This window comes from Micromys minutus (genome assembly GCF_963924665.1).
Source record: "Micromys minutus genome assembly, chromosome: 31".
NCBI classification, from domain to species: Eukaryota; Metazoa; Chordata; class Mammalia; order Rodentia; family Muridae; genus Micromys; species Micromys minutus.
In genome coordinates, this window is record NC_137966.1 from 21725254 (window position 1) to 21751206 (window position 25953).

At 41.0% G+C, this 25953-nt stretch overlaps 1 protein-coding gene across 1 annotated transcript; it reads left to right on the forward strand.

Moving 5' to 3' along the window:
- The first annotated feature begins 540 nt into the window (after positions 1-540).
- HAPSTR1 (HUWE1 associated protein modifying stress responses) lies at positions 541-25619 on the forward strand. Its single transcript, XM_080942381.1, has 4 exons — positions 541-1094; positions 1738-1818; positions 10795-11070; positions 23285-25619. Exons 1-4 carry the CDS (start codon positions 869-871, stop codon positions 23527-23529), a joined length of 828 nt encoding a protein of 275 aa, XP_080798507.1. The 5' UTR covers positions 541-868; the 3' UTR covers positions 23530-25619.
- The last annotated feature ends 334 nt before the right edge of the window (positions 25620-25953 follow it).

The following is a 25953-nucleotide window of genomic DNA, read 5'->3' on the forward strand; positions in this document are numbered from 1 at the left end:
GAAAGCGCTTTGCAAAAAGATGTAGACTGCACCTCTCAGAAGCTCGAAGTCAACACATAAACACTGCGTGACCATGCACTTGCAAGCCCCGGAAAGGCCCCCGCGGGGTGCGGTCACCCGGCGGAGTCACGTGACTCTGGCGGGGTTGCGGGAGCGAAGCAAGCACCGCGCAAGCGCAGTTCTTCGGCTCCGGTGTACACATATTTCTTTTTCTGCTTTGGTTGGTCGCAAGCAAACGCTGTCAACTCCTCCCTGCTCCACCGTCTTCACGTTCCCTGACATTTACTCCTTCCCCAGCCCCCCGCCCATTGATGACATCAGTTCGACAGGCGGGCAAACCAATCAGAACGCTGCATTCAGGGGCCGGCACGCGGAACCCGTTGCGGCGAGCCAATGGGGGAAAGCCGACGGTGGGCGCGCCCCAACCGCCTCCTCCCGGAGGCGCCGCTGGCCAAGTGGGAGGCGCTTTCCAGTCAGCATGTGGGCGGGGGAGGGCGGGGCCCGGCCGCCGCAGAGGCGTCGACGCCGCCGCCGTAGACGACGTTCTTCAGTCTTCGGGGTGGGCTCGGCGGTGCAGGCCGGGCAGGGGACGCCGGTCGGAGAGCGGCGGCGGTCGAAGCGAGGCCGCGGGGTCGTGGGCGGGCGGTAAAGGGGTGCGGGCGAGGCTAGGGCAGGGTGTCTCTGAGCGGGGTCGGTGGGCAGAGGCCTCGGGCCGTGCGGGGTGGGTGCCGGTTCCGCGGGTTTGCACAGAGGCCTGGGTCGGCCGCCGGGCCCCTCGTCCCCGGGCTTGTCGACGACGACGCTTCCGCGGGGGCCCCGCTTAAGGAGGACGCGGCGGCGGCGGCCAGGCCGCGGGAGGCCGCGGAGGATGGAGGAGCGGAAGGAGGAGGGCGAGGCGGAGATCCAGGAGCACGGGCCCGAGCACTGGTTCTCCAAGTGGGAGCGGCAGTGCCTAGCCGAGGCCGAGCAGGACGAGCAGCTGTCCCCCGAGCTGCAGGAGGAGGCGGCGGCCGCCGCGCAGCCCGAACACAAGCAACAGAAGCTGTGGCATCTCTTCCAGAACTCGGCTACGGCCGTGGCTCAGCTCTACAAAGGTGAGGCCGCGCCGCCATCTTGGCGACGCCCCGGCCTGTGGAGCTGCCCTTCCGCCCGGTTCCCGGCTTGGGTTCCCGGGGCCTGGCCGCTCCCCGCACCCTGCGGGGATAGCCGGACGGCTGGGAGGGGACGGCCGCGCCGCGGACCCCTTTGCCATCTGACCTGCGCGACGCCGACGGAGCAGCTGCTCTGGGAGGGGGAACTACGAGGAAGGATGGGGAGACCCCCGATTTGCAGTATCTCCCGAGGGTCCCCACATATTGGTCCGGGTGTCCCCGGCCGGATCGTGGGGGTAGGGGAGGAGTCCCTGTCACAAAATGGCGAAGGAGGCGGTGGGGCGGCCCTATTGTGCCCCGAGTCGGCCTCAGGGCGGAGACTGCTAGGGGCGCCTCCCAGAGCCTGCCGGGCGGCGCTCACTGTTCGGGCTGCGCTGTTGTCAGGTTCCCCTTCCTCGACCCAATAACTCTGGTCTCACGCTCCCTTTGGGATCCCCAAACCCTGAACAAAATGGCGAAACCTAATATGGCCGTTCCGGAGTGACGCCCAAATAACATTCTCTTCTTTCTCCATGTCCTTGTGTGTGTCTTTCCCCCTCTATTGTTTGTGTTTTCTTTTTTTTTTTTTTTTCCTTTTTGTTTCCAGACCGAGTGTGTCAGCAGCCTGGACTTTCTCTCTGGGTCCCCTTCCAAAACGCAGCCACCGCTGTCACCAATCTCTATAAAGGTAAAGATAACCTTGCTTGTTGCCAGGTTAGGGGGAAAGGGAGGAAGGGCAGGCCACGTTCGGGTTGACAGTCGATGTTCTGAGTCTGTTTTCTGCTCTCAAGTTCAGCTTCTGCTAACCTTGAATACCTTGCAACTTGAGAATTTCTGGTGTTCTAGCTAGCTAGATATCCAGGGGCGGTTTTTGACACTCCTATTCCTCCCTCGGGGACATATGAGTGAGGAGACACTTGGTTGTCAATCTTGAGAGGGGACTGCTGGTTACTCTACAGTGCCTGAGATGTCCTCTAGGTCCTACCCTTTATTATTAGCAAGGATTTAACCCAGTCTGCAAAGTGCTGAGATTAGGACGTTCTGAGTGAAAGACTGGTGAGCCTTGTTTGGAAAGGCTTCAAGGGAAGAAGTTTTTTTTTGTACCACAGAGGTGGGATTACCCACCCTCTGCAGATTCTTGAATCTGGCCACTTGGACCATGGTAGCGTGAAAACATTGGAGTTCTTTGAACTCTTGCTGATTGGATTGGAATCGTGAATGTTGGCCCGTGTTTAGTAAGTTCATCAGATCTTTTCTTTCAAAACAACTTTGTAATTTGTAATTAATTGACTGTAAATTGTTGGCATCTGTCATGAGAGTTTTGAATGGATGGCTTTGTTTGGTGTGGCATTTTTCTTTTCGTTCATTTTCAGCTCTGATGACTGAAGGTGTATAGGTATAAGTCTTGCTTAACCATTGTACTGTTGGTAACAATAGTTTGATTATTTGTGCATTATTATAGCTTTGATTTTTCTTGTGATAAAATAATTTGGGGTTCGATAGTATATGTGCTGCTAAGGGAAAGGCTTCCAAACATTAAAAATGAACAAACAATCCAGTAATAGTAATGGAATTTAGTGCAGTCCAAGAAATAACAATTTAGGCTGAAAGGTTATGGAGTATCTTCTTGAGTGTCACATTCTTGATGCCATCATTCTGCTAGAGTTCTAGGGTACACTTAGTACTTTGAGGGGACAGTAATTTTGAGAACTTTTAACTGAAAATGTTAATTCAGGGAATGAGAAACTCAGTTCAGTCCTACTGAAGAAACAGAAACAACTTACTGCCTTTGCTTTTGTGAGGCAGGGTCTTAGCATAGACTGACATCAAACTTGTGGTTCTCCTGCCTCAGTCTCCCTAGTGCTTAGATTATAGGTGTGTACTCTCATGCCCTGCTAGAAACATAGTTTAAATGATTACTAGTCAGCTTTGATTATCTGAATTTTTCAAATGTTGGGGGATGGAATCCAGGGGCCTCAAAAATGCTAGGTAGTCAGATGGTTGCTGAATCACAACCCTAGCCCAAGTATCATAAGGTTTGACTACTGAGTAAATTGATTTTTAGCATGTCAGTGCTTGAGGGTCTTGAGCATTTTCTTTGGAATAACTTCATTTTATATAGAATTTAGAAATAATTTTTAAATTAAAATTTTAACAAATTTAAATTCTTTATAATTTACATACAATAAAATCACCTTTTTAAAATGTGCAGTTTTAATACACATACTATTAACATAGAATGTCTTCCCACTCCAGTCCCTGTAACCACATACCTAATTGCTATATTCTTATGAAATGGTTCCATTGTAGGTATTAATATTTCAGTGCTTTGCTTTATTTTTTTGAGACAGTCTCTGTAGATCAGATTGGCCTGGAACTCAGAGATATGCTTGCTTTTTTCTCTGCCTCCTGAATACATTAAAGCACACACCTGCCAAAACTTATGTTCTTTTTGCATTGTAATCTGTTATTTTGATACTATGGCCTAATCTTTTTGTCCCTGTAGTTTTTGTTTGAAAGGGAAGAAAACAGATTTTGAACATTTTTCTGGATGCTGTGTAAGCCATACACTTACTGATATGAATGTCTATGATGTGGTGTTGGTGCTGATAGGATAGAGCCCCTAAGATTAAAGCTAGCAGTTTTCCTCTGTGCTCATTCCTTAAAGACATGGGCTGAGCCTGGTGGTAGTAGTGTGTGTCTTTAATCCTAGCACGTAGGAGGCAGAGACCTCTCTGTTCAAGGCTTGGTCCACAGAGTGATTTCCGTGAAGCTAGACCTACTCAGAGAAACCCTTGTCTTAAACCAAACAGAGGAAAAAGATGGTTGGATTCTGAAATAATTCTTAGTTTGATTACTTTATTTGAAAATGTTACTTGTTGCTAAACATGGTGAGAAATGTGTGTAATCCCAGTACGTGGGAGATTGAGGCAGGAGGAACACTGATTTCAAGGCCAGCTTAGGGTATGTATCCAAATCCTTTTTGAAAGCAGAATAGCACATGATTTTGTTTGAATAGGATATGCGGTTCCTGGGTTGTCAGTGTTTGTTGATTCTACTACGAGTCCTGTTAAATAAAACATGATAGGAGTGGATACATTTTGTATGGAACTGGGTAGTTTAGGAACACCTTATTTTTGTTGTAAGGAGGATGGATATAATATTTTACTTTTACACCCTATCACCTTTTCAGACTGGCCATTATAGAACAGATACACAGCTTTAAGAATATTTGGCTAACTTAAATAGAACCAGTAAAGTTAATAAAATAGTATTACAAGTTAATTCAACGTTAAAGGGAAATTTATAGGTCAGATTGTTCACAGTTCTGTTGAAATATTTAAACATTTAAAATGTAAATATTTAATTATAATTGACAAACATTGGAGGGATCCTCTTAAGTGGGCAATGCTCATGTATTTTATGTAATACAGCACTTGATACACTAAAAATGACCTGTAAAGAATGGTGGTCCATGGTGATTTAAATGAACACAGGAAGGTCAGTTGAGGTAAACTCTTAACAAAGGGGACATGTTTACTTGCTTGCTTGCTTTTTAAAGAGTGTTTCCTTATATAGCCCAAGATGGCCTTTAACTAAGTTTTTCTGTTTCTTGGGTGTTGGACTTACAGATCACTATTATGTCTGACCCAGATCCACTTTTATAAGAAAGTGTATATATTTTTTTGAGAGGTTCTCTTATGTTCTTACTAGACACACCACACCACCAAGTTAAACATGACCAAGTCTTCCAGATTAAAAATGTTGAGCTCCATCTAGTATGATTGATGGATGACCATGACTCAGAGCAAACCCTAAGTCCTGCCATTGTGTGAATTCTTACAGACCCAGCTTTGCTCTCCTTCAGCATTTTCTCTCGGAGTTGTACCTTATTTTGTGACCAGTTTTCATCAGACTCCATTAAGGAATAGGATGATTTTGCTTTTATTCTGAAAGTCTTATGAGAAGATAAGGCGAGTAATCCAGTATGGTGCACAATGGTCGAGGAGAAAAGGAAAAACCTTTTAAAGTTATATTATTTAGTGTGTGTTACATTTGTATGCAGAAGTCAGAGGACACAGCTGATGAGATTAGTTCTTTTAAACATCCATTAAACTTGGGTCATCAGGCTTGGTGGCTGCTGCTTGGATTTTTTGTTTTGTTTTTTGACTTTTTGAAGCAGGGTGACTGAAAAGAAAATTGTGGAGGCTGGTTTTTGATTTATTTGATCATTCCTTAAATATTGTTGGTTCCTTGGCATAACATAAACTGTATCTTGAACTAAAGGGATTGTGAAAAGGTTTGCTTGACTCTAGGTATGTTTGGTAAGTATTACCTGCTTTTCTTTTGAGACAGTGTTCTTGCTGGTCTTTAATTAGAGCTTCTTAATAGGATTATAGGCATGCTGCCATTTCTGTCTCTGAATACCTTTTTTTTTTTTTTTTTTTGCTTATCTTTTAAGAAGTTGGACTGGTAGTTGTCATTCTGGACAAAGTTAGTGTGGGAAGCCCTTATAAGACAAGGTTAATCTGGGGTGGGAGCTGGTGAACTAGGCTGTTTTATATCCTTTAGGAACCTCATAGAGCTAATTCTCAAGTTCCCCTGCCTATTCTCTCAAACATTTACACATTGTTTCAAGCCTAGTTTGGCCTCTTAGCTATAGGTGATCTTGAATTTCTGATCACCTAGCTTCTATCTGGGACTACAGATTTGTGTTATCAAACCTAGTTTACTCTATGCAGTGTGTGAGGGTTTGTGTATGCTTGACTGAGGGAGTGCCACTATTAGGAAGGGTAGTCTTGTTGCAGTAGGTGTGTCACTGTAGGCATGGGCTTTAAGACCCTGGTCCTAGCTGCTGGAAAGTAATTTTCCTAGCAGTCTCCAGATAACGATGTAGAACTCTCCTTAGCTCCTCCTGTGCCATGCCTGCCTGCCTGGACGCTGCTGTGCTTCCATCTCCATGATAATGAACTGGACCTCAGAACCTGTAAGCCAGCCCCAGTTAAATGTTGTCCTTCTAAGTAGTCTTTGTCATGGTGTCTTTTATATCAGTAAAGCCCTAAGACAGAAGTTGGTACCAAGAAGTGGAGTTCTGTGATAGGTCTGACTGTTTTTGTTTGGAAGAATGTGAATTTGGAAAGCCATGGAATGTTTGTATGTGGGGCTTAATGAGCCATCCTAGTAGGAATATGGAAGAAGACTGTTGCTGTGAGTGATTTAAATATGCTGACCCAATAGGTTCAGTGGAAAAGAACTTGAGTATGTGGCCTAGAGACTTTTTGTGGTATTTTGGTGAAAAATGTGGCTGCTTTTTGCCCTTGTCTATAGTCTGCCAGAGGCAGGTGAAGAGACACAGATTAATTGCATTGACAAAGTCTCAGAAGTGGCCGTCATGGACCTTGTTCTCTGGGTACTGCTCATGAAGAGTATTTTGAATAAGCATAGCAAGCTTAGAAAGGAAAAATATAAAATGTATGGTTTGAGTACTAAAAGGGCACCAGGAAGTGAAATGGAGCTGAACCCTGTGTTCAAAGATATTGAATTAAAGGAGTGGTGACCTTGGGGCAAGATCCCACACAGCTAAATTTAGGTCCAGAAATGTTAGTACAAGCTTTTAATCCCAGGAGGCAAATGCAAGCAGATCTCTGAGTTCTAGGCCAGACCAGGACATACCAAGTTCTAGGTGAAGAAAAGCTTAAATTCAGGTGTGATGGTACGTAGGAGGCAGAGCCCTGCAGATCTGAGTTTAAGTCAATTTACAGAGCAAGTTCCAGGAGAACTAAGCAAGACAGTGAAGGAGTTAGAAAACAGAAAGCTGGAAATAGAACACAAGGGGCCATGCTCTAGCCTCAGCAAGCAGCAGAACTTGGCAGCTTTGGCCATGGAGGAGGGAGGCTACTGGACAATTGATGCTGGTCAGCTGGAGCTAAGAAATTAGTAGTGATCGAGACCAGCATTACTGAAGTGGAATCTTCTGGGAGGTGTTTTCTGAAAACAAAGAAGCTGTGTTCCAGAGATAGCCAAGGTTGTACCTCATGCTGTAGCTGTATTTTGTAATGTGTAAGAGCCAGCCAGGTGGTACAGGTTTTGAAGGCATGAAGGGGTCATGAATAGCAGCTGGGGCTTGGCACTGTGAGAGGCCAGTGGTGAAGGTACAGCCAGTACTGAAGGGGTCATGTGAAGAAGTTGAGGCTTGGCACCATAAAGAGCCTGTGGGAGGCTAGTTGAAGCCTAGTTGTAGTGGAAGTCCCCACTGTATTGGAGATACTAAGTACCATGGGATGACCACCAAGACTAGGCAGCAGTGGAGTGGATCAACCAGAGCCTAAGAGTTCTGTAGAGGGCAGAGCTTGAGATATGACCTAAGTCCATCCCAGACGGTGGAACATGAAGCTGTGAAGTTGAAGTTGCCTTGGAGACCCCAAGATGTTTGAAATGCCAGAGCCATGAGCTATCTGTGAGGAAAGCTGCTAATAGGGAGTGGAACCAACCCAGGAGAAAGAAGTTTGTTGTAGTCAACAAAGATGAAATGGAGTGGAGCTCTGAAGAGTGCTTTGACATCAGACATGGAGATGCAGAGTTTGGAGTTTGCCCAGCTGGTTTTCTGCCTTGCTTTGGGGATTGCATTTATGTGAATCTCAAAAAAGGTCTTGAACTTTGGACTTTTAACATTGTTGAGACTGCTATGGAGGCATTGGAAATTAGGCTAAATGTTTATTATGCTATGTGTAGGTATGGCCCCCAAAGACTCATGTGTTTGAACAAGCCTATAGAGGGAGCAGGAAGTGGAATGTGATGGTTATGCTTGTCCCTGGGAGTGGCACTATTAGGAGGTGTAGCCTTGTTGTAGTAGGTTGTGTCACAGTGGGTTTGAGCTTTAATGATACCCTGTCCTAGCTGCCTGGAAGTCAATATTTTCCCAGCAGCCTTAAGGTGAAGATGTAGTACTCTCAGCTTCTCCTGTACCATGCCTGGATGCTACCATACTTTTCCTTGATGATAATGGACTGAACCTCTGAATCTGTAAGTCAGCTGCAATTAAATGTCCTTATAAGTTGCCTTGGTCATGGTGTCTGTTCACAGCAGTAAAACCCCAACTAAGGCACTGAGGATCAAATATGGACATTGTACGTGCATGCAAGCATTCTACCTTGTCTACCAGCTTAGCTACACCTCTCAGTTGTGTTTATTTTATTTTTTAAGATGTGACTCACCATGTAATTCTGCTTGGCATGGGATTCATTGTATAGACAAGGCTAGCCTTAAGTTCAAGATCCTCTTGCCTCTGACCTGTACAGAGTGCTGAGGTTAAAGGTGTGGGCCACCACACATCTGGCTTTTTTTTTCTTCTAAAATTCTGTTTTCCTTTTTTGTTATACTGGCTATGTGCTGTCTGGTAATTATGGCAATCCTGTCTCCACTTTCCAAGTGCTGATATTGTGTGTCAACAGTCCTGTTCATTTTTGTAAAAAAAAGTTAAAGTTGGGCAGTGATGGCACATGCCTTTAACCCCAGCATTTGGGAGACAGCCTGATCTAGAGTTCTAGAACTGTTACATAGAGAAGCCCAGTCTCAGTCCCACCCTCTTTCCCCAAAAAAAGATTTAAAAGAGTAACAAGAGCTTTAAAACACTGAGACACTATTTTAGCCCCCTACCTCTAATTTTTAAAAATGTCTTTGAAGCGTGGGTTGGTTCGAAATCTGTAAGACATTTTGAGTTTTCTCTTCATATTGCATACGTTGACTTGTTCTTGTGTATCCCTGAACATCATCTTTGGTAAGCTATCTACTAAAGTAGTACTGAAGACCAATAGGTCAGCTTCACACTTCAGAGTCTGACAGGGCTTCTGCCAGATTGATCTTGGACCTATTTCTTGTTTGCTGTGTGGTTATAGAGATGATTGGAGCTGTGGATTTCACTGGTGATCTCTGTATTTACTTTAATAAAAACAGGCTACAAATACTGTACATTACTTTTTGTCAGCATTTAGGGAGTATTCAAATGTTGATACTCTTGCTGATGAATTTCTTAACTGATTTAGTTATTTTGCACTGTGGGATTTAAAAGGAAATAATCTAAAATTGTGTATGCATTACAATAAACTTTGGGCAACGGACATTACTTTTTTTGAAGCAAATGAAGTAGAATGGATAGGGAAGATGGTATCATCACATCCTGCTTCTTTGCCTTTGTAAGGCAGGGTTTCTCTAGTGCTGGCTGTCCTGGAACTGTGTGCCATGCCATCACCTTGGCTTATATCCAGTTTCTAACAGTTCAGTTCACTGTGGTCTGTTTGAACTTAACTTATTAAGGCGAACAAAATGAGAATCTGGTACAATCTGGGAGCGCCTAGAACAATAGTTGAAAGTGTTGAAGCTTTTTTTTTTTTTTTTTTTTTTTTTTTTAAGTTTTGTGATCTTTGTTTTTGAGACAGGGTCTTAGGCTTTCTTTGAACCCCTGCAGCCCAGGCTTGAACTTCCTGCAGTTCTGTCACAGCTTCCCAAGTGCTAGGATTGTATGCATTTGCTACCATGCCTATTTTATTCTGTCCGCAAAATTTATAGGATGCAAGCATTTTTCAGGCCAGTGAGATGATCTAGTTGGTAAATGTCCTCGTTTCCAAGGATCAAACTAATGTCCTCAGACAGATTGTTCTGTAGACAAAGATGGCCTTGAACTCTTGCTTCTGCCTCCAATGCTGGGTTGAGGGTTGTAAGTCACCATGTGGATGCTAGGAATTGAGAGGGTATTCTGCAGTTCTGGACATCTGCATTTAACTCTAGAATGAAGACTAAGGGAAGGTATTTATTGTTGCACAGTTGTGCTTATACAACTGTACTCTGGTCATCTTGTTTTTGGGAATGAGCATTGGGGATTGCTTCTAGAACTTGATGCATGTTCAACTAGTTGGTGCCCCTATTTAACTATTCCTACATTTTTTTTTTTTTTTTTTGTGATGCCAGATTTACTCACTGGGGATCTCTGTCTTGTTTTCCTTTATAGTCTACTCTGAATTGAAGACCAGCAGAGCTACATAGTTGAGACCTTGCCTCCTAAAATAAATAAAAGATACTTTATGTGTTCTGCTAGCACAGCAGCTAACTTGAAAAAGATTGGAGTGACTTAAACGCTAAGATACTGCTCTGCATAACTGAGTAGAATCACTGAAGGGCAGGGGATGTTTTTCTGAGCTGAGTTTCGGTATGCACTACAGGCTGGCTACAACTTAAGAAAGCAGCGGGTTGCCAGCAGAAAGCACATATATTGAGGGCAGCAGGCGAGTGTGGGGACAGTACCCATTCAAGACAATGTGATTTTGTTTCTCAATTAAATAACAACTAATGCTATAAAATTGGCTAAAGTTTGTCAGTTTACTTTTGTTAAAGAAAAGTAGGTTCTCTGTTTGTGTGTACAATTTTAATTGTTTGGCAGGGATTTAAAAATCAGAATTAGGGCTTGAGCTCTGAATTTAGACTCTGAAGATAAAGTGTTTTACATTTTAAACATGACTAAGATAAATTTTAGATTATTAGAGTATTTGAGTTTATAATGCTCATAGCTTATAATTCATTTTGGTTAACATATCAAGTGGTTTTCCTTGGGAGCAAATATAGCATAGCTGTAATGATCACCCTATGTTTTTCTTTTCTTTTTTTCTAATAGAAAGTGTGGATACCCATCAGCGAAGTTTTGATATTGGAATTCAGATTGGCTATCAGCGACGAAATAAGGATGTGCTGGCCTGGGTTAAAAAGCGCAGAAGAACTATTCGTAGAGAAGATTTGATCAGCTTCCTGTGTGGAAAGGTTCCTCCACCACGAAACTCTAGAGCTCCCCCAAGACTGACTGTAGTGTCCCCTAACCGAGCTACTTCAACGGAAACTAGCTCATCTGTAGAGACTGATTTGCAACCCTTCCGGGAAGCCATAGCTCTGCATGGTAAAGCCGTTTAACATACTTCTTTGGAAATGGTTAAGAGTGTGCCTGTGGACTCATTTTCATGGTTAGGGTTAGGTCCAGATATGTAGTCTGTTTTTGTCTGTACAGTAATTCTTGTTCTAGAAGTGTTGAAATAGAATGCAAGCTAAGAGCATACATTGGCAGCCCATTTGAAAGGTTACTTTGAACTTAATAGTATTGCAGAAATTATTTCTACATCACGTGCTGTACATGTTTTCTTAGTCTTGAGTCAAAGGGCAAGGTCCTGTTTAAGAATTTTATTTACAGTTAGTTGCTTGGAGTGCTTCATCCATGATAGTCAAGGCAGGTAATTGTTGAGTTGGTTCTCATGGGAATCAGGAACTTTTAAAACACTTTTGATTATCTAATAGTATAGAGACTGAGAGTTGATAACCCAGGGGAGTAAGTTGGAGAAGTCATACGCCCTCTGCTTGCAGTGCCTTGGACCCTTATTGTTTAGGTAAATAGGACGAGAGAGTTGTAACCTATGGCCCAATCATCACTATTCCCCAGGCCACATCTGTCATGCAAATGTTAGCTCAGAGGATCTAGTATCTTTGGACAGTGTTCTCAGTGATAAGTCTGGTGTTGCTGTCTACTACAGACTTTGAAATAAGAGAGAGAGAGGGGGGGGGGGGATTACTTACTGTATGACTTATGAATAAACAACAGCAACCAAGCAAGATTTGGTAGAAACCAAGATGGACACATGATCAAACAGATGACTAACCAGGGAGGAGTGAGTGAGTTAGGTCATGTATCCTATTAACAGCTAGCATTTTTAGGCCAGAGAAATGGTCATAGGTTATTTAAAATAAGGCTCATCTGCTAGTAGAAATGGCTTCATGTCATAGAAATGCTATGTCTCCAGAGACCATTCTCCCTTTGGCAACCTTGTGTTCTTACAGAAAAGATGGCAGCTGGTAGAGTGTCACCTCCTTCTCCCTACTGCAGACTTACTTGTAAGTTAAAACACTTAAGAAGTTTGTAGGAATGCAGTTCTTAGGACTACATACTTTTTCTAATAATCACATTATCAGACCTTTTGAAACCTGGGAAAAAATAGGGTGGATTAGTGTGTAGATTTCCCCTTAAATTTGGAAAATCTATTCCAAGAGGTGTGTGTATAATGTGTCAGATTAATTTAGTGAGTGGCAGTAGGTGATGTTTCCCATATTGTCATTTTCTTCAAGTGTGGTTTATGATTGAATTTTATACTTAAAAATTTTTCCCCCGGATACTAGCTAGTATCCTGCAAAGACAGTCTTACAAAACAAAAGCTATGCTTGCTAGATAGCCATGCCAGGGTATATATAGTAGGAGTAACCCAGACTCCATAAGGAAACCAACTGCTCTGCTCTTAACTGCTGTTGCAATTTTTTCAGGTTCAACCTATGATTTATTATTCTTTGAATTTTGAGGTTTTGTAAGATATCATTATAGAAAGCACTATTAACTTATGCTTAAATTAGAATGGCATTAATAAGCACAAGTATAAAACCAGTAAAAATAAGTTTAGTCTACGGTGAACATACAGTAAAGCACTAATTCAGTAGTTTCCAGTGCACTGTACTTGTATTTGACAGGTTCATACTCTAAAGTCATGTAGTTGGACTAAAGTTTTAGGGCTTCTTCAAAAAAGTTTTTAGAAGCAATTGTACTTGAATGTTGTGTTATAGTGGCTGTCAGTACACTGTAGAGTATCTGGATTTGAGGTTTAAATGAGGATAATTGGATTAGTAACAGGGCATTCTTAATTAAATGGTAAGATAGCCGAATGACTATATGGTATGCTTATCTGATCTGTAATGAAAGTGATTGAAGTACGTATTTGGGAAGATTTTTTTAATTTATTTTATTTTTTAAAAAAGATTTATTTATTTTATATAAGTACACTTAGACACACCAGAAGAGGGCATCAGATCCCATTACAGATGGTTGTGAGCCACCATGTGGTTGCTGGGAATTGAACTCAGGACCTCTGGAAGAGCAGTCAGTGCTCTTAACCACTGAGTCATCTCTCTAGCCTGGAAATATTTTAATTAGGGTAGAGATGCTATACTAGGTTTGTGTGTGTGTGTGTGTGTGTGTGTGTGTGTGTGTGTGTGTGTGTGTGTAGTTATTTTTTAAATATAAGGTCAAATTACAGTTTTTAGAGAACTGCATTGATGAGTGAGTCTAACTAAATACATGAAGTTTTAGATCAAGGAGGCACGGAAAAAGAATGTTTAGGCAGATTTGCATTTGCAGTGGAAGCACATATGTTCTTCACCTTTTTATGAGAGGGACTACTCTCTTAAGTTTGTTCATTAGTTCTCCACCAAAAAAATCTATTGACACATAGTCTATCTTCATTGGGAGAAAAATAGTAGGGACTTTTGAGGTGATTGCAGACATGTAGATAGGCATTCCCAGCTTAGTATGAGATTTAGGTAAAGTTTTGATTAGAAATAGATTCTATTTCAACATTTCCAACTTTTTTTTAAGGAATGAACTAAGAAAAAGACTACACAGAAGTATGTAATAGAAAATAAATACACACTTTAAAGTTCTCTTACAAGTTGTTTTATAAATCCAAACTAGTACAGAGAATGATGTCCTATATGAGACATAAGGCTGAATTTTGAGTCTCTATTGGGAACTTAAGGATACAATCCTTGCTAATGAATAGATGGATCACTGGGTATTTGGCAGAGTACCCCTTGTCCTGCCCCCCTTTCTTTTAAATCAGATTTGAACAGAAGAATGTCCACTTGACCCAGATAGAAGTAGGTGAAATGTTTGGTTTCTTGTGTTACAATTCCTGAAGGAATCAAGGAGCCTGTTGCAGAACTACATGGAGTGGTACTTTTTGTCAAGTTCCTTTTTGATAAAGTTTGTTTTAGACTTCTCCAGTGCCCGATTAATAGCACACTTCAAGTTCTGTGCTTCTCCTTTGACATGTCTGTGCTTTGGATCACTGCCTTCCCAATGTACATGCTAGAACATGGTCACTATGAGCCAGGTGGGTGGGTAGTAGGGTTGGCGCTACTCAGACAGAAAAAGAAAGTGGGTAGGGACTCAAGCTGTGCTTCCTCTAGGACAGTAATTCTTAGGCCAAATGATCCTTTCACAGGGATCACCTACCATTGGAAAACAACCATATTTATAGTATAATTCATAACAGTATCAAGGTTAGTTATGACATAACTGAAACTAATTTTATGGCTGGGGTCTCACAACACATTAAAGGTCTGTAGCATTAGGAAGGTTGAGAACCACTGCTCTACAGGATTATTTGTTTTGATATATAGTCTCTACACAGATCTTGCAAGCTGGGACTCACAATGTAGTTCCAGACTGGCCTCAAATTCAGAGATCCACACCTCCAGAGTGCTGGGATTAAAGGCATGCACCACCACTTGGTTTTTTTTGTTTTTTGTTTTTGTTTTTTTTTATTATTATTAAAGGCAAGATCTCATTCCATAGCTCAGAAAAATGTTCCAGTTAATGCGCATCAGTTTCAATAAGAACATATAAGTAATGGTGGCTAGCAATCCGTAAGACATAAGATTAACCTGTGCTTTTATTTATTTATTTTTTTGGTCACTTTCCTGTAGCATATTGCTTATTTTCTGTGTTCTGTAAAACTTAGTTATTAGATGTTACATTCACAGAAAATAAAATATATAGACTCATGCCAAACTGATTTTTTTTTTTTTTTTTTTTTTTTTTTTTTTTTGTCTTGGTTAATTCTCATGTTAAAATAACATTGAAAATCTACTGGGAGATTCTATCTACCATATCCTCCTTTTTATAAAAACAATTCACATACACCAAGAATACCCAGAGTACTTTGGCCTGTTTTCTGTCTATGTTTCTGATATTCTTTTCCTCTTCTAGGGTGTGTCATCTTTTACTGTGAATGCCTCTGTTTTGGGGGGTGGGGCTGGGTGGGGGTGGGGTTCCGTGGTGGATCTGAATTAGATTTTATAGGATCTTTTTTAACCCTGGCTGCCACTTTCTACAGACTCTTTAGGGGCCCTCTTATTCTTAGCTTCCAGATCTCTACTCATTACTAATTCTCTAGGTAGCAGGCCTGTTTTGTTTTTATTTTCTGCACGTTGTTCAGGGTGTCACAGATGATATTCCCCCACCCTTTCCTCAGTACTAGGGCTTGAACCTAGGGCCTTGTGCATGCTAGGCAAGTGCTGTTACCACTGAACTGTACATCAAATGACATTCCACACCAAACTCAGCAAATACCTGCCATTATCTCCCTGTGGCAATTCAGCTTTTAGTCTCTGGAAGTAGATCAGTGAAAGGAGCACTTCTGCTTTCTGTTGAGACAGACAACTGCACGATTTATTTTAATGTCCTGGATGTGCTGGTTTTCTTGGGGACAGAAAGGAATATCTCCTCACACACACAGTTTAGCTTGGCTATGGGTTTGGGGAAGGGTCTCTGGAGGAGGTGTGTTTAGGCTTAGGGTAATCTGTTCTTGCTCTTATTTATGATGTGGTTTGGCTGCTTTTAAACCATTGGAGTGATCTTTTCTCTTTCCCTCTCGTTTCCTGATTTACCTCATCTAAGATTTTATTTATTTATTTTGTGTATACTTTAAAAAAGATGTTTGTCTTTTGAGGTTTGTAAAGCCTGAGTTGGTCTGGACTAGGCTAGCTTTGAATTTTTAGCTAGTCATCCTCTTTGCTCTGCCTCTCCAGTGCTGGGATTGCCCACCTTGTAGTGTGCTGTGTGTCAAAAGAAAGCCCCAGAGCTCCTTCCTCATTGAGTGTTCACCTACTCTGCTATTGGTTCACTGATGGAAAGGCAGGCCAGGTTAGTGATAAAGCAGATTATTTGGGATCTTTCTGGTTCTAAAAATTGTTCTGCCCACTGTGCCTCCATTTATAGTTTTACGGCATCTATTTCTATTGCCCACCCCCAGGTTTGGGTGGGTGGGAAAAGTTTTGAAGCAATTTCAGAAAAATTGAAATTTGTGTGTCTGAGTGTCTACTATCAATTAGTCTGGATATAACTGTATTTAAAGATATATGCTTGGTGGCCAGCTCTTTGCACTCTTAGCTTACTGTGGTATAAAGCATAGTTTTTATGTGTAGGCACAATATCCTATGCAACCTTGGGCAATCTGCTTAAGATCTCTAATACTATATAGTAGTATATGAGAACCATCCAGATTGCCTATTTCTTCAGTGATCCTATGTAAATGTTCTTGGTTCTGACAGCCACAGCCTTTTTTCTTGATCGTAGTAAATTATAGCTGTCATTCCATAGTGTTAATTTGAAGCTTTATTTTATTTTTTGTAAATTTTATACACATACACATAGGTATTTTGCCTGCATTTGTGTGCATTGCTTGCGGAGGCCAGAAGGTGGCATTGGGTCTCCTTGAACTTGAGTAACAGTACCATTGGGTGCTGTCAATCACAGGAGCCAGTGGTCTTAACCTCTGAACTATCTTTGTAGCCCCTACTGTGTGTGTTTCCCCATGTTTACTACTAAAGTTTGAGCTTTGTTCCCGTGGACAAGCTGGAGAAGTTGGTTCTGAGTTGCCCTGTTGAAGCTAATGCTATTTGAAGAGCCTTAGTCTGAAGTCTGTCCTTAATGGTTGTCATGGAGATAGGTGCAAGGGTGCATAGTAGAAAGGCATGCACATTCCCGAGGGAAGGCTTAATACCAGAACAAGCTTTATTCATCTGATAACTATTAAAACTTTGCTCTCCTAAAACAGGTGGTCTTTGTCAGTATCTGGTCTACATGGACCTTAAAAATTATTTTGATGGCATTCTTGACTTTTGTGCTAGACTTAAACCACTGGGCTCAGGTTGTGTTAAAAGTACTTGTTGTTTTAGATTCAGGCCTATGCATGTAGTCTGGTGTTCCCATGGCACTGAGAAGTATTTTTCTTAGTCAGCATTTTGATTTAAGATACTGTGTTCTCAATCTTAGTTTTTCTTCTTCTTCTTCTTCTTCTTTTCTTTTTTTTTTTTTTTTTTTTTTTTTTTTGGTGTTGAAAAGTCAGTGAGCTTTGGGAGAAGGACATGGCAAGACAGTGGAAGCTTTTTGACACACTTGAAAATTAGAAGAGAGGAACAAACAAAAAGGATAGCTTTGTAATTATTACTTTCTTTTCTGGAGACAGAGTCTCACTATACATACTGGAATTTGTTGTGTAGAGCAGGACAGTCTTTAATTAGTGGACTTCAGAGAATCTCTTGCCTCAGCCTTACCAGTTGCTGGTAGACACATATTTTTGTGTGTGTGCTTTCTTGCATGCTGAGGTTCAAACCTTGGGACTTTGAATTCTACCTTTGAGTGCTATCCCAGTCTTTGAAAAAGGTACCTTTAAAGATTACTTGGTAAGTTAGGTCAAGGCTCTTTTTTTTGTTTGTTTGTTTGAAAACCCTTTGTTTTCTTTGTAGATTTGTTACAGGTTTTGATTTCTGAAATTTAAAACCTAACTATAGGTTTTGATTTCTGAAATTTAAAACCTAACTATAAGGACATACACAAATGTGTATTTGCCTTTCTGCAGATAGTATTTACTCTCAGTAAATGCCAGGTGCTAATTTGCAGACACAGAGACATGTGACTAAGATGACTCATCTCAAAGAATGTCTGCCCTGGTAAAATTAACACCATCTTGAAGCATAAAAGCTTAAGGAACCAGTCTGAGGCATAGTGTTGTGTTTGTTCATTTGTTTGGTAGAGGGTAAGTCTGAGCCTTGTGATAATTATTTTCCTTGCTGTTGAGCTCTGGGCCTTGTTTATGCTGGGCAAGCACATTGGCACTGAGCTCTGGTTCTAGCAGAAGTTAGTTAAGTTCCTTTCAAGCCTCTTGGGTCTAGAGAATCTGGGTGTGGGGGCCTTTCTGTTTGCTTTTAAGTGGAGTCTTTGGAATTTGAATTTGGTGATACAAAGGTTTCACAAGAATTCTCACTAGAATTCCTAATTCACACATGAAGCATTAAAGAGCTACCTTCTTTACCCCAGAAGGAAAGGTCTGACTTTAGGCAGCAGGAACCAGATTTTCTTCTCAACACAGTCATCCTATTGAAACCTTCTTTGGTGTACTTGTAACAGAGTGATTTTTAAAGAGATAACATTCAGGGGAACTGTGATAAATTTTACACACTTTCTAGTGCCTGAAAGAAGAACTTTAATACTTTGGTTCTCTTCCTTTCTTGGTCTCATTCTGCCACCCCTTCTGATGATTCAGCAGAAGCGTGACAGTTGTATCTTGAGAGCTGACACAGGTGCTTATATAGAATGATGAGGTAGTGTGCAAGTTCTTTTAATGGCAGAGGACTGGTTAGAACCACCTTTTGAGGGTTTGTTGATGTTTGTTCATCTTTCACAGCAAATTATCCCCACCCCCTGCTTTTCCTCCTGGTAATGTTGACTATTGCAGCCAGATGTGTCATTTTTTATTCCAGCTGTCAATAGCTGTTCAACAGTCAGTCTGAAAACATACTTGGAACTTGATGTAAGATGTCACCACCAAAGCACAATCTCTTAATCACTTACATTTGATTATGGAATCTTGTGCCTTTATATTCTCTCTGAAGGAACTTTTACATCATTTACATCCAGGGCTTCCCTTCAAACCAGCCCTAGAGACCAAGAAAATTACAGCAGGACACTTAGAATAGCATTGATTTCTGGATGAAAGGTTGGTATTTTCTTGTTAGATTAAATAACCAAAGATATTGGAGATAGATTGAGCTTCAATATTAGTAACACAGAATTTCTTAAACTTGAAATAACATTTTGTTTGGATATTATACTGGAAAATTAAAGGCTCTCTAGGTCTCAAAGCCAGGTGACTTTTCCTAGTACTTATTCAAGAATCTGTTGCTAGCTATTGAACAGTTGAATTATTAAAGTTTTATTTTGGAGAACTTAAAGAAAAAGGTTCAGTGTCTTGTGATTTCACTCTATAGAAACAAATGCAGCCTGATGATGCATTTTCTTCTAGTCTTTTTTTTTTTCCCTCATGTATAACTTTTACAGTTGAGATCATACTGCATATATGGTACTGTATCTTTTTACCTTTCCTGTGGCATTAAAAACTGTCTTTTAAAAATGGATGTTTTTGATAAATGGAAAACACTTGAGGCTGTTAGTATATTACTGAATGTTTTCTTGGTGTGACACATGGACCTTTGTAATTGGCTTGATTTAGTGTGCTTTACTTCAATAAAAATTCACAATTACAATTTACAGATTGGGGTGGGGAGTGGTATCTACTTTAAATGACCAAAAACTTCCTGGTGGGATTTTTTTTTTAATGATTAAACTCAAACACCATGTGACATTGACACTTCAAGTGCTTGCACATCACTAAGCACACTGCACAGGGAGCGCTCACACCTGTACAGTTCATTTCCAGGAAAAAACAATGCCAACTTGTTAGGGCTCCCAGGCAGGTTAATACCTCTTTTTTCAAGTCTGAGGAATTTAAGACACCACCGCCCTCCTCAAGATAGCACTGGATAAACCTATGCTAGGGCTGGCTTTCTTCAGAGGGACCTGAAGTGCTGAAAGCCGGGAGAGCATAAAATTGGCAGCCTCAGGTTTCTGGCTGTGAGGTTTTCTGGGTTGGGATTTGCTTTCTCTGTGTGACTTAATGTTGGGAAACTGCAGTTCTATGTAATTGATTATGTGTACAGCATTTTCACACTACAGTAAGCATGAATGAATGATGAGCTATTTTTAATGGTTTCTATGTCACTTGGATTCCTGTAACTCCGACTGTAAATTTTTTATTCCTGGGAGTTTCAATGAGATGAAATTATCCTGAGCTTAAAAACAGACAAACACCATTTCAAATGAATGCAGAGACATAAACTGTGAGTTAATCTTACGTTAAGCAATTGAGATTTTTCTCTGTCTAATGTACCTATTCTGCCTTTGTCATATTTCCACATTCCTTTGAAAACATGCTTTTTTTTTTCTTCAAAGATTTATGTATATGAGTACACTGTAGCTGTCAGACACACCAGAAGAGGATATCAGATCCCATTACAGATGGTTGTGAGCCACCATGTGGTTGCTGGGAATTGAACTCAGGACCTCTGGAAGAGCAGTCAGTGCTCTTAACCACTGAGTCATCTCTCCAGCCCTGAAAAATATATTTTTGGTTAAGAATGTACAACTTAGTTTTTAAATTGTGAAGCATGTTTAGGTTTTCTGTACTTGAGTAGGCTGATTGTGTTCATGTGGCTTAGCCCGGTTTTCTAAAGCAGCTTCAGTAGCTGTCACTGATTTTTCAAAGTAAAATTTGGTCTGTTCAAAGTATTTTTTGTTTGTTTGTTTTTTGTAATTATCTTAATTTTTGTTTTTAACACTTGTGAAAATTTTTCTGGGAAGATTAGTGAATCTAACTTTGAAAAGATTCTCATAGCTGAGAGATTAGGTGATCTATACCATACAGTTAAAAACCAGTACTCTATAGAGAAAGATATCTCAGGTGTTATGGGGAGTATCAAATGGTCAAGTTGCTGCACAATGTATTTTATTCTTCATACAGAAGTTGACTTCATAAAAAACATTGGATGGAAGTGACTAGTCCACTGCCTCATGGAGTGCTTTGAGTCTTTGGTACTTGTCATTACCACTGTGAACATGCATAAAGGACATAGGTAGGGTTCAGTGCAGGCTTCCTGTAGTTTTATTTACAAAAGGGATCCTGAATTATAAAAGCATCCCAGTTTACTGCCCAGCTCTGCATCCTGGAGCAAGTACAAAAACTGGTCAGTATCTCCTGAGTAATTTGGGAGGCTCAAGCAGTAGGATTGTTTGAGTTTGAGCCTAGTCTGAGCTACAGAGTAGGACCCTGTTTAAACACACGCACACAGGGGTTGGGGAGGGGGCAGGATACAGTGGTCCTTGGATGTTTTCAGGAGGAAGATACAGGTGGAATTTGAGGCCAGTATGGACATGTAGCAGGATGTTCTGGGCTGTAGGGTAAGAAATCAAGGTTCTCACAGCAAGAAGCTGTTTATAGTTTATCTGTAGGGTGAACAGCTTGGGGAGGATGGCATTGATAAGCGACTAGCCAACAGCAATCTGGATTTATATTTCCTGAAGTGAAGCACTGGATCTCAGGGAGTTTTGAAATGTGGGGCATTGTCCTTTACTAGAATTTTGTATGTGTTATGTACCAGGCAGTGTAATAGGTTAGTACTTCACGTAGATATGGAAGCTGCCCATAGATGGTTGACTGTGCTGGGAGTTTGGTCTCCTTGCATTGTTTGTTTAAGCCTATGTGTTAGGAACAAAGAAGTGTTGTTTCTCTTTGGAGCTATGAAGTCTGAGCTGTTTTGGAAGCAGTTAGAATTAGGAGTGGCCGGGCACTACAGGCAATGTGACACATATCTGTCAAAGACTACACAGGCTGCTGAGGAAGCAGCTGGTAAGCCGGAGGACTGGAAGGACTGGAAAGCTTTAAGGAAGGGAAACACCATCATGTGACCCTTATGGGTTCTGGCTGAGCAAAGTCTGAAAGAACAGTCCTGACTTTGAGCCACTAATCATTGATAGTAGTGATAAAACAGTTAAATGTTAGGGTAGGATACAGAGGGCAGGGTGAGCAGCTTAGAGGCCTAAGGGGTGGGTAGACTTGCCCTGAACTCTTAAAATTACTTTAAAGAAAGTTAGGTGACGTGCAGCAATTTTCCTGTTTCAGCCTCCTAGTAGTTTAAGAGAAGACAGTGTAACAAATTACTGTGCAGACTCCCTTGCCCTATGTATGGTGCCTGAGACTCAGCTGTTCCTTGCTACTTGATGACTTTGGGTAGGATAGCTTAACTCTTGAAGTCCTGGCTTGCAGAAATGCAGTCACAGCTATATATCATAGGACTTTGAGGACTAACAGTGCTTGATTCTGGAAGCAAGTCAGCATTGGTGGACCCCATCCCCAACCAAGAACAAAGGGCTGGCCTTTGTAAGGTTGAGAGGTAAAAAGGGACTCTGATTTTCCCAGATTACCATTGTAAAAAGGGGTGCATTTTTAATAGGGGTAGAACAGTGAGGGAGCCTGCTGAAAAGAGTAGGAAGTGGCTGTGAATGCAGATTGTTGTCCCCAGAAATGTTTGGATAGTAAGTACAGCTTTGGGATTTAGTAGATTTGATTTGGTAGGTGCAGAGTATTTCCCATTATACTTTATATTTAAGCCATTTTCTTAGAGTTCAGAATGAAAAGGAGTTTTTGCCACTACCAGATTAAGCTGAAGTTTGCTTTAAGGGATCAGGTAGAATTCTTATTGTTGAGAGTATCAATGATATAACTCATTCTTTTTAATCAGGCAGTGGTAAAATCTGAGCGAGGAAGAAATTCATGAGGTGGGAAATAGCACTGACCATGCTAGGATTTAACTTTAATGTTAGTTTTTGTGCCCTAACTGGGCACATGGTGTTCACAGGCTTATGAACATTCAGGATTGTGTTTGTCATTCCTTAACTGCTACTATTCTAAGCAACGAGGGTTCAGCAATCAAACAAAACAGGATTCTTTACCTACCCCTTGTTCTCTCTTTGAAGGATTAATACCATCTCCAGCTCTGTGCTAGCTATCTTAAGGGCGTCTGCCAGATACATTCCAGACCTCAGATGGTGACACTTATCAGTGGTCCCATACAATTTTTAACAGTGATTTTTTTTTTTTTTTTTTCAGGCTTAATAATGGAGTACTTGGGTGATATATTATGCAGTCACCTTACCTAAAGGGGATGTTGGGCAAAGCCTACTCAGACCCTAAAATGCTTGTTTGCTTTCCCTACACTGTCACACACAGACACATATCAGAGAGATTGTGAGAATGGTGACATTGGATCAAACAAAATGCCCTGCTTCAAGCAAGGACCTCCTGTCCTGGTCTGTAAATTGTATATAGCACTTGCCTAATGGGAAGATGGGAGACTCTATCTTGGTGTTCCTGGTACAGTGCTTGGTAAAGTTAGCTTCTATAATTACTAGTTGACATTTTTATGTATAATGTTTATATTGCCAATAAAGTGTAGGTCAAAGCCATATGGTTGGTCCTTAAAGAATAAATGTTAACTCACTGCTGACCCTTACAAAGAAAAGACCAGCAGGCACCCTTGGACACTGGCACCATGGAAAGTTAGTGGGTTGCTTTCAAAAGGGTCGAATAATCGAGCAACTCTAAAACCTCTTTTCTTCTTCCTAGGTCTTAGTGGTGCAATGGCTAGTATAAGCGTGCGTTCGAGTACCCCAGGCTCTCCTACACATGTAAGCAGTGGACCGAATGCTAGTCGAAGGAGAAATGGACTCCATGATGTCGATTTGAACACTTTCATAACAGAAGAAATGGCACTCCACTTGGACAATGGTGGAACTAGAAAGCGTACCTCAGCCCAGTGTGGCGATGTCATTACAGACTCACCAACCCATAAACGCAACAGAATGCTCTAAACTGCAGACATTTTCACACCCACCATGCTGCTTGAAAGCCACTCGATCCTCAACATATACTATTATTGCAAAGGAAACATGAGGCCATCTTCCCTTGTTCACTGTTTAAGAAACGTGAATTCTCTAGTGGTTGCCATAAAAGGAAGTTCTAGGTATTTACAGTAGATGCCTCCTGTAACTGGCTTTCTCAAACTATAATCCTAGCAGAGGACATGAAATATTGTAGTCATTAGCAAGATCATCATAGGCAAACATATATATCCGTTCCAAGGCGAAAAGTGACCTTAATTGTATTTATTCTCAAAGGGAAAGGAAATATCAGATGTTTATTTGGTTATAGAATGCTTTCTTATTTTTATTTTTTTGGTCCATTTCCTGCTGTATTGAGTATTTTTTACTTAAACAGTATTGCCAGGTTTCTACAATTGTCTAAAATCTTGATCTGGCTTGCAAGTCAGATCTGCAGGCTTCCATTTTTACAGCCACACTGAACCACACACCTGGTTTTCATAGTGATAGCGTGCAATTCCTGCCTATCGGATTCTGCTCAGTTCTCAGTTTTCAAACAGTTCCAGCTCTGGTGGTGAGATGTAAAGAGGTGCTATGGTGGCCATGCGGATAGCACGTGATGCTCTGTGTGCCAGCGCTCTGAGATAGCAATATTAACTCCCCAGTGACCCTTGAGGCTTCAGCTCAGTTTCAAGACAAGTACTACTTCCTATGCCGGGTACTTACGGTCAAACACAGACTGCATTCACAGTGACCTGAAAAACAGGTCATGGTCTTTCAGAGTGGGCTTCCTTTTTGGTTTGGTAGTAGTGAGAGGAAATGGACGATGGGAGTAGATATTTATTCTTTAGTTTTTTTTTTTTTTTTTGGCTTTTTTTTTTCTTTGCATTTTTATGGATGCCCTACTGTGTGTAGTTGTCATAGTAGGTGGAAGATGATAAATATGTTTTATCTGCTACTAATGTGAAAGTAACTTAAATAGCAAAACCCAACTTTTCCTGTCCCTCCATTTCTCTCAGAAATGCAGTTTGGAATTTCATTTTGGAAAAGATGAGATCGCATGGAGGTTCTCTAGATATTAGGTAGACCCAAATAAAAGCTCTTAGAGTTCTCTTTGGGTAAAATTAAGACCTCTTGTAGCTACAACATTTTAGAGCATGTTTCATCTGCATTTTTACTACCTTGAACTGAATGGTCGTCTTTTTTAGAAGACTGATGTCAGCCTGCCAGGTACTGTGACTATCCTATTATATTATATATCAAGTAGGACAGTGGAAAATGTTTCCTTGCAAACTTGTAGTCCAGTTTCAGTTTCTTCTATTTTTATCCTTAACCATTGCAAATCAGTGTAAGGGTTTTTCTGGTAATTACAGCACTTTGTTAAAAGTTTGCAATTTTGTCAGCCATTAATAATACCTTTCTATGAAGAAATCTTACTAAGTTAACCATTACTGACTGAGTGGGATGTGAATGGAATGTTAGAAATGTTGTGTGAATTGAAGTTCTGTATTCATTATAGATATAGCCCTTATTTAAAGCAGTGAAATCCATATTCAAATTAGGAATGAAAGTAAGGTATTTCTCAGTTTTTGCAAAAGTGGAGCTTTATTTTGATTGTTTGAAAAGCAGGAAGAATTATAGCAATCTGTCATTTTACCTTAAATGGACAAGCCTGTGTATCACAAATACTTCCAGGCTTCCCTTAGGATGTACTGAGACATGGAGTTCAATTTTGCTTTTCTGTGGTTGTGAATATAAATTCTGGAATTGGGGTTTGACAGTGTGATTACTGCTGACAAGAAGCCAGAACTCCCATTCCTGAGGGACTGGAGACTGAGGAACACGTTTCATCTCCCTTCCTGCCTTGTTCTGTTTCCTCTGTCCAAGTTGAACAATGATGTTCTTGGTTGGTTGGTTTAAGTTGGTGCTCTGAAGCTGAATCTCAGTGCCCTTTACTCTCAGTTGTCAAATTTTGATAAAACGTGCCATTTTCTTTGGTAAGAGAAAGCAGGTCTAATGTCTGCCAGAACACAATTTATATGCCTAATTATTGGCTCCATTAAACTTTTTTTAAAACTTCAGCATTGGTTACTTTTTTCCATTGCATTCAATATGTAGTGCCCTCCTCAACTCATTAGCATCTTCCTACCTCTTCTGTCCCTGATCTTCCTGGTTCTGCCAGAATAGAATAACTGAGACCCATCAGTACAAAGGGAGGTGTTTTCTAATCTCAACGTAAGTTAGTCTGCTGTAGTTTAGAATCTTTTGGAAGTGTTGATTAGTTAAGATGCAGAACATCAAAGATGACCACATGCTAGTGTAGTAGTAGACACTGACTATGACTTTTCTGCTGGTTTTTTTTTGTTCGTTTGTTTGTTTTTGTTTTTTGGATAGGTCTTTTGTGTAGTTCATGCT

Excerpts from the sequence above, each read along its gene's own strand:
- HAPSTR1 (XM_080942381.1), top strand. The coding sequence starts at position 869 with ATGGAGGAGCGGAAGGAGGAGGGCGAGGCGGAGATCCAGGAGCACGGG. Across the intron at positions 1,095-1,737 it reads CGTGGCTCAGCTCTACAAAG|ACCGAGTGTGTCAGCAGCCT; the intron begins GTGAGGCCGCGC and ends TTTTGTTTCCAG. Across the intron at positions 1,819-10,794 it reads TGTCACCAATCTCTATAAAG|AAAGTGTGGATACCCATCAG; the intron begins GTAAAGATAACC and ends TTTTTCTAATAG.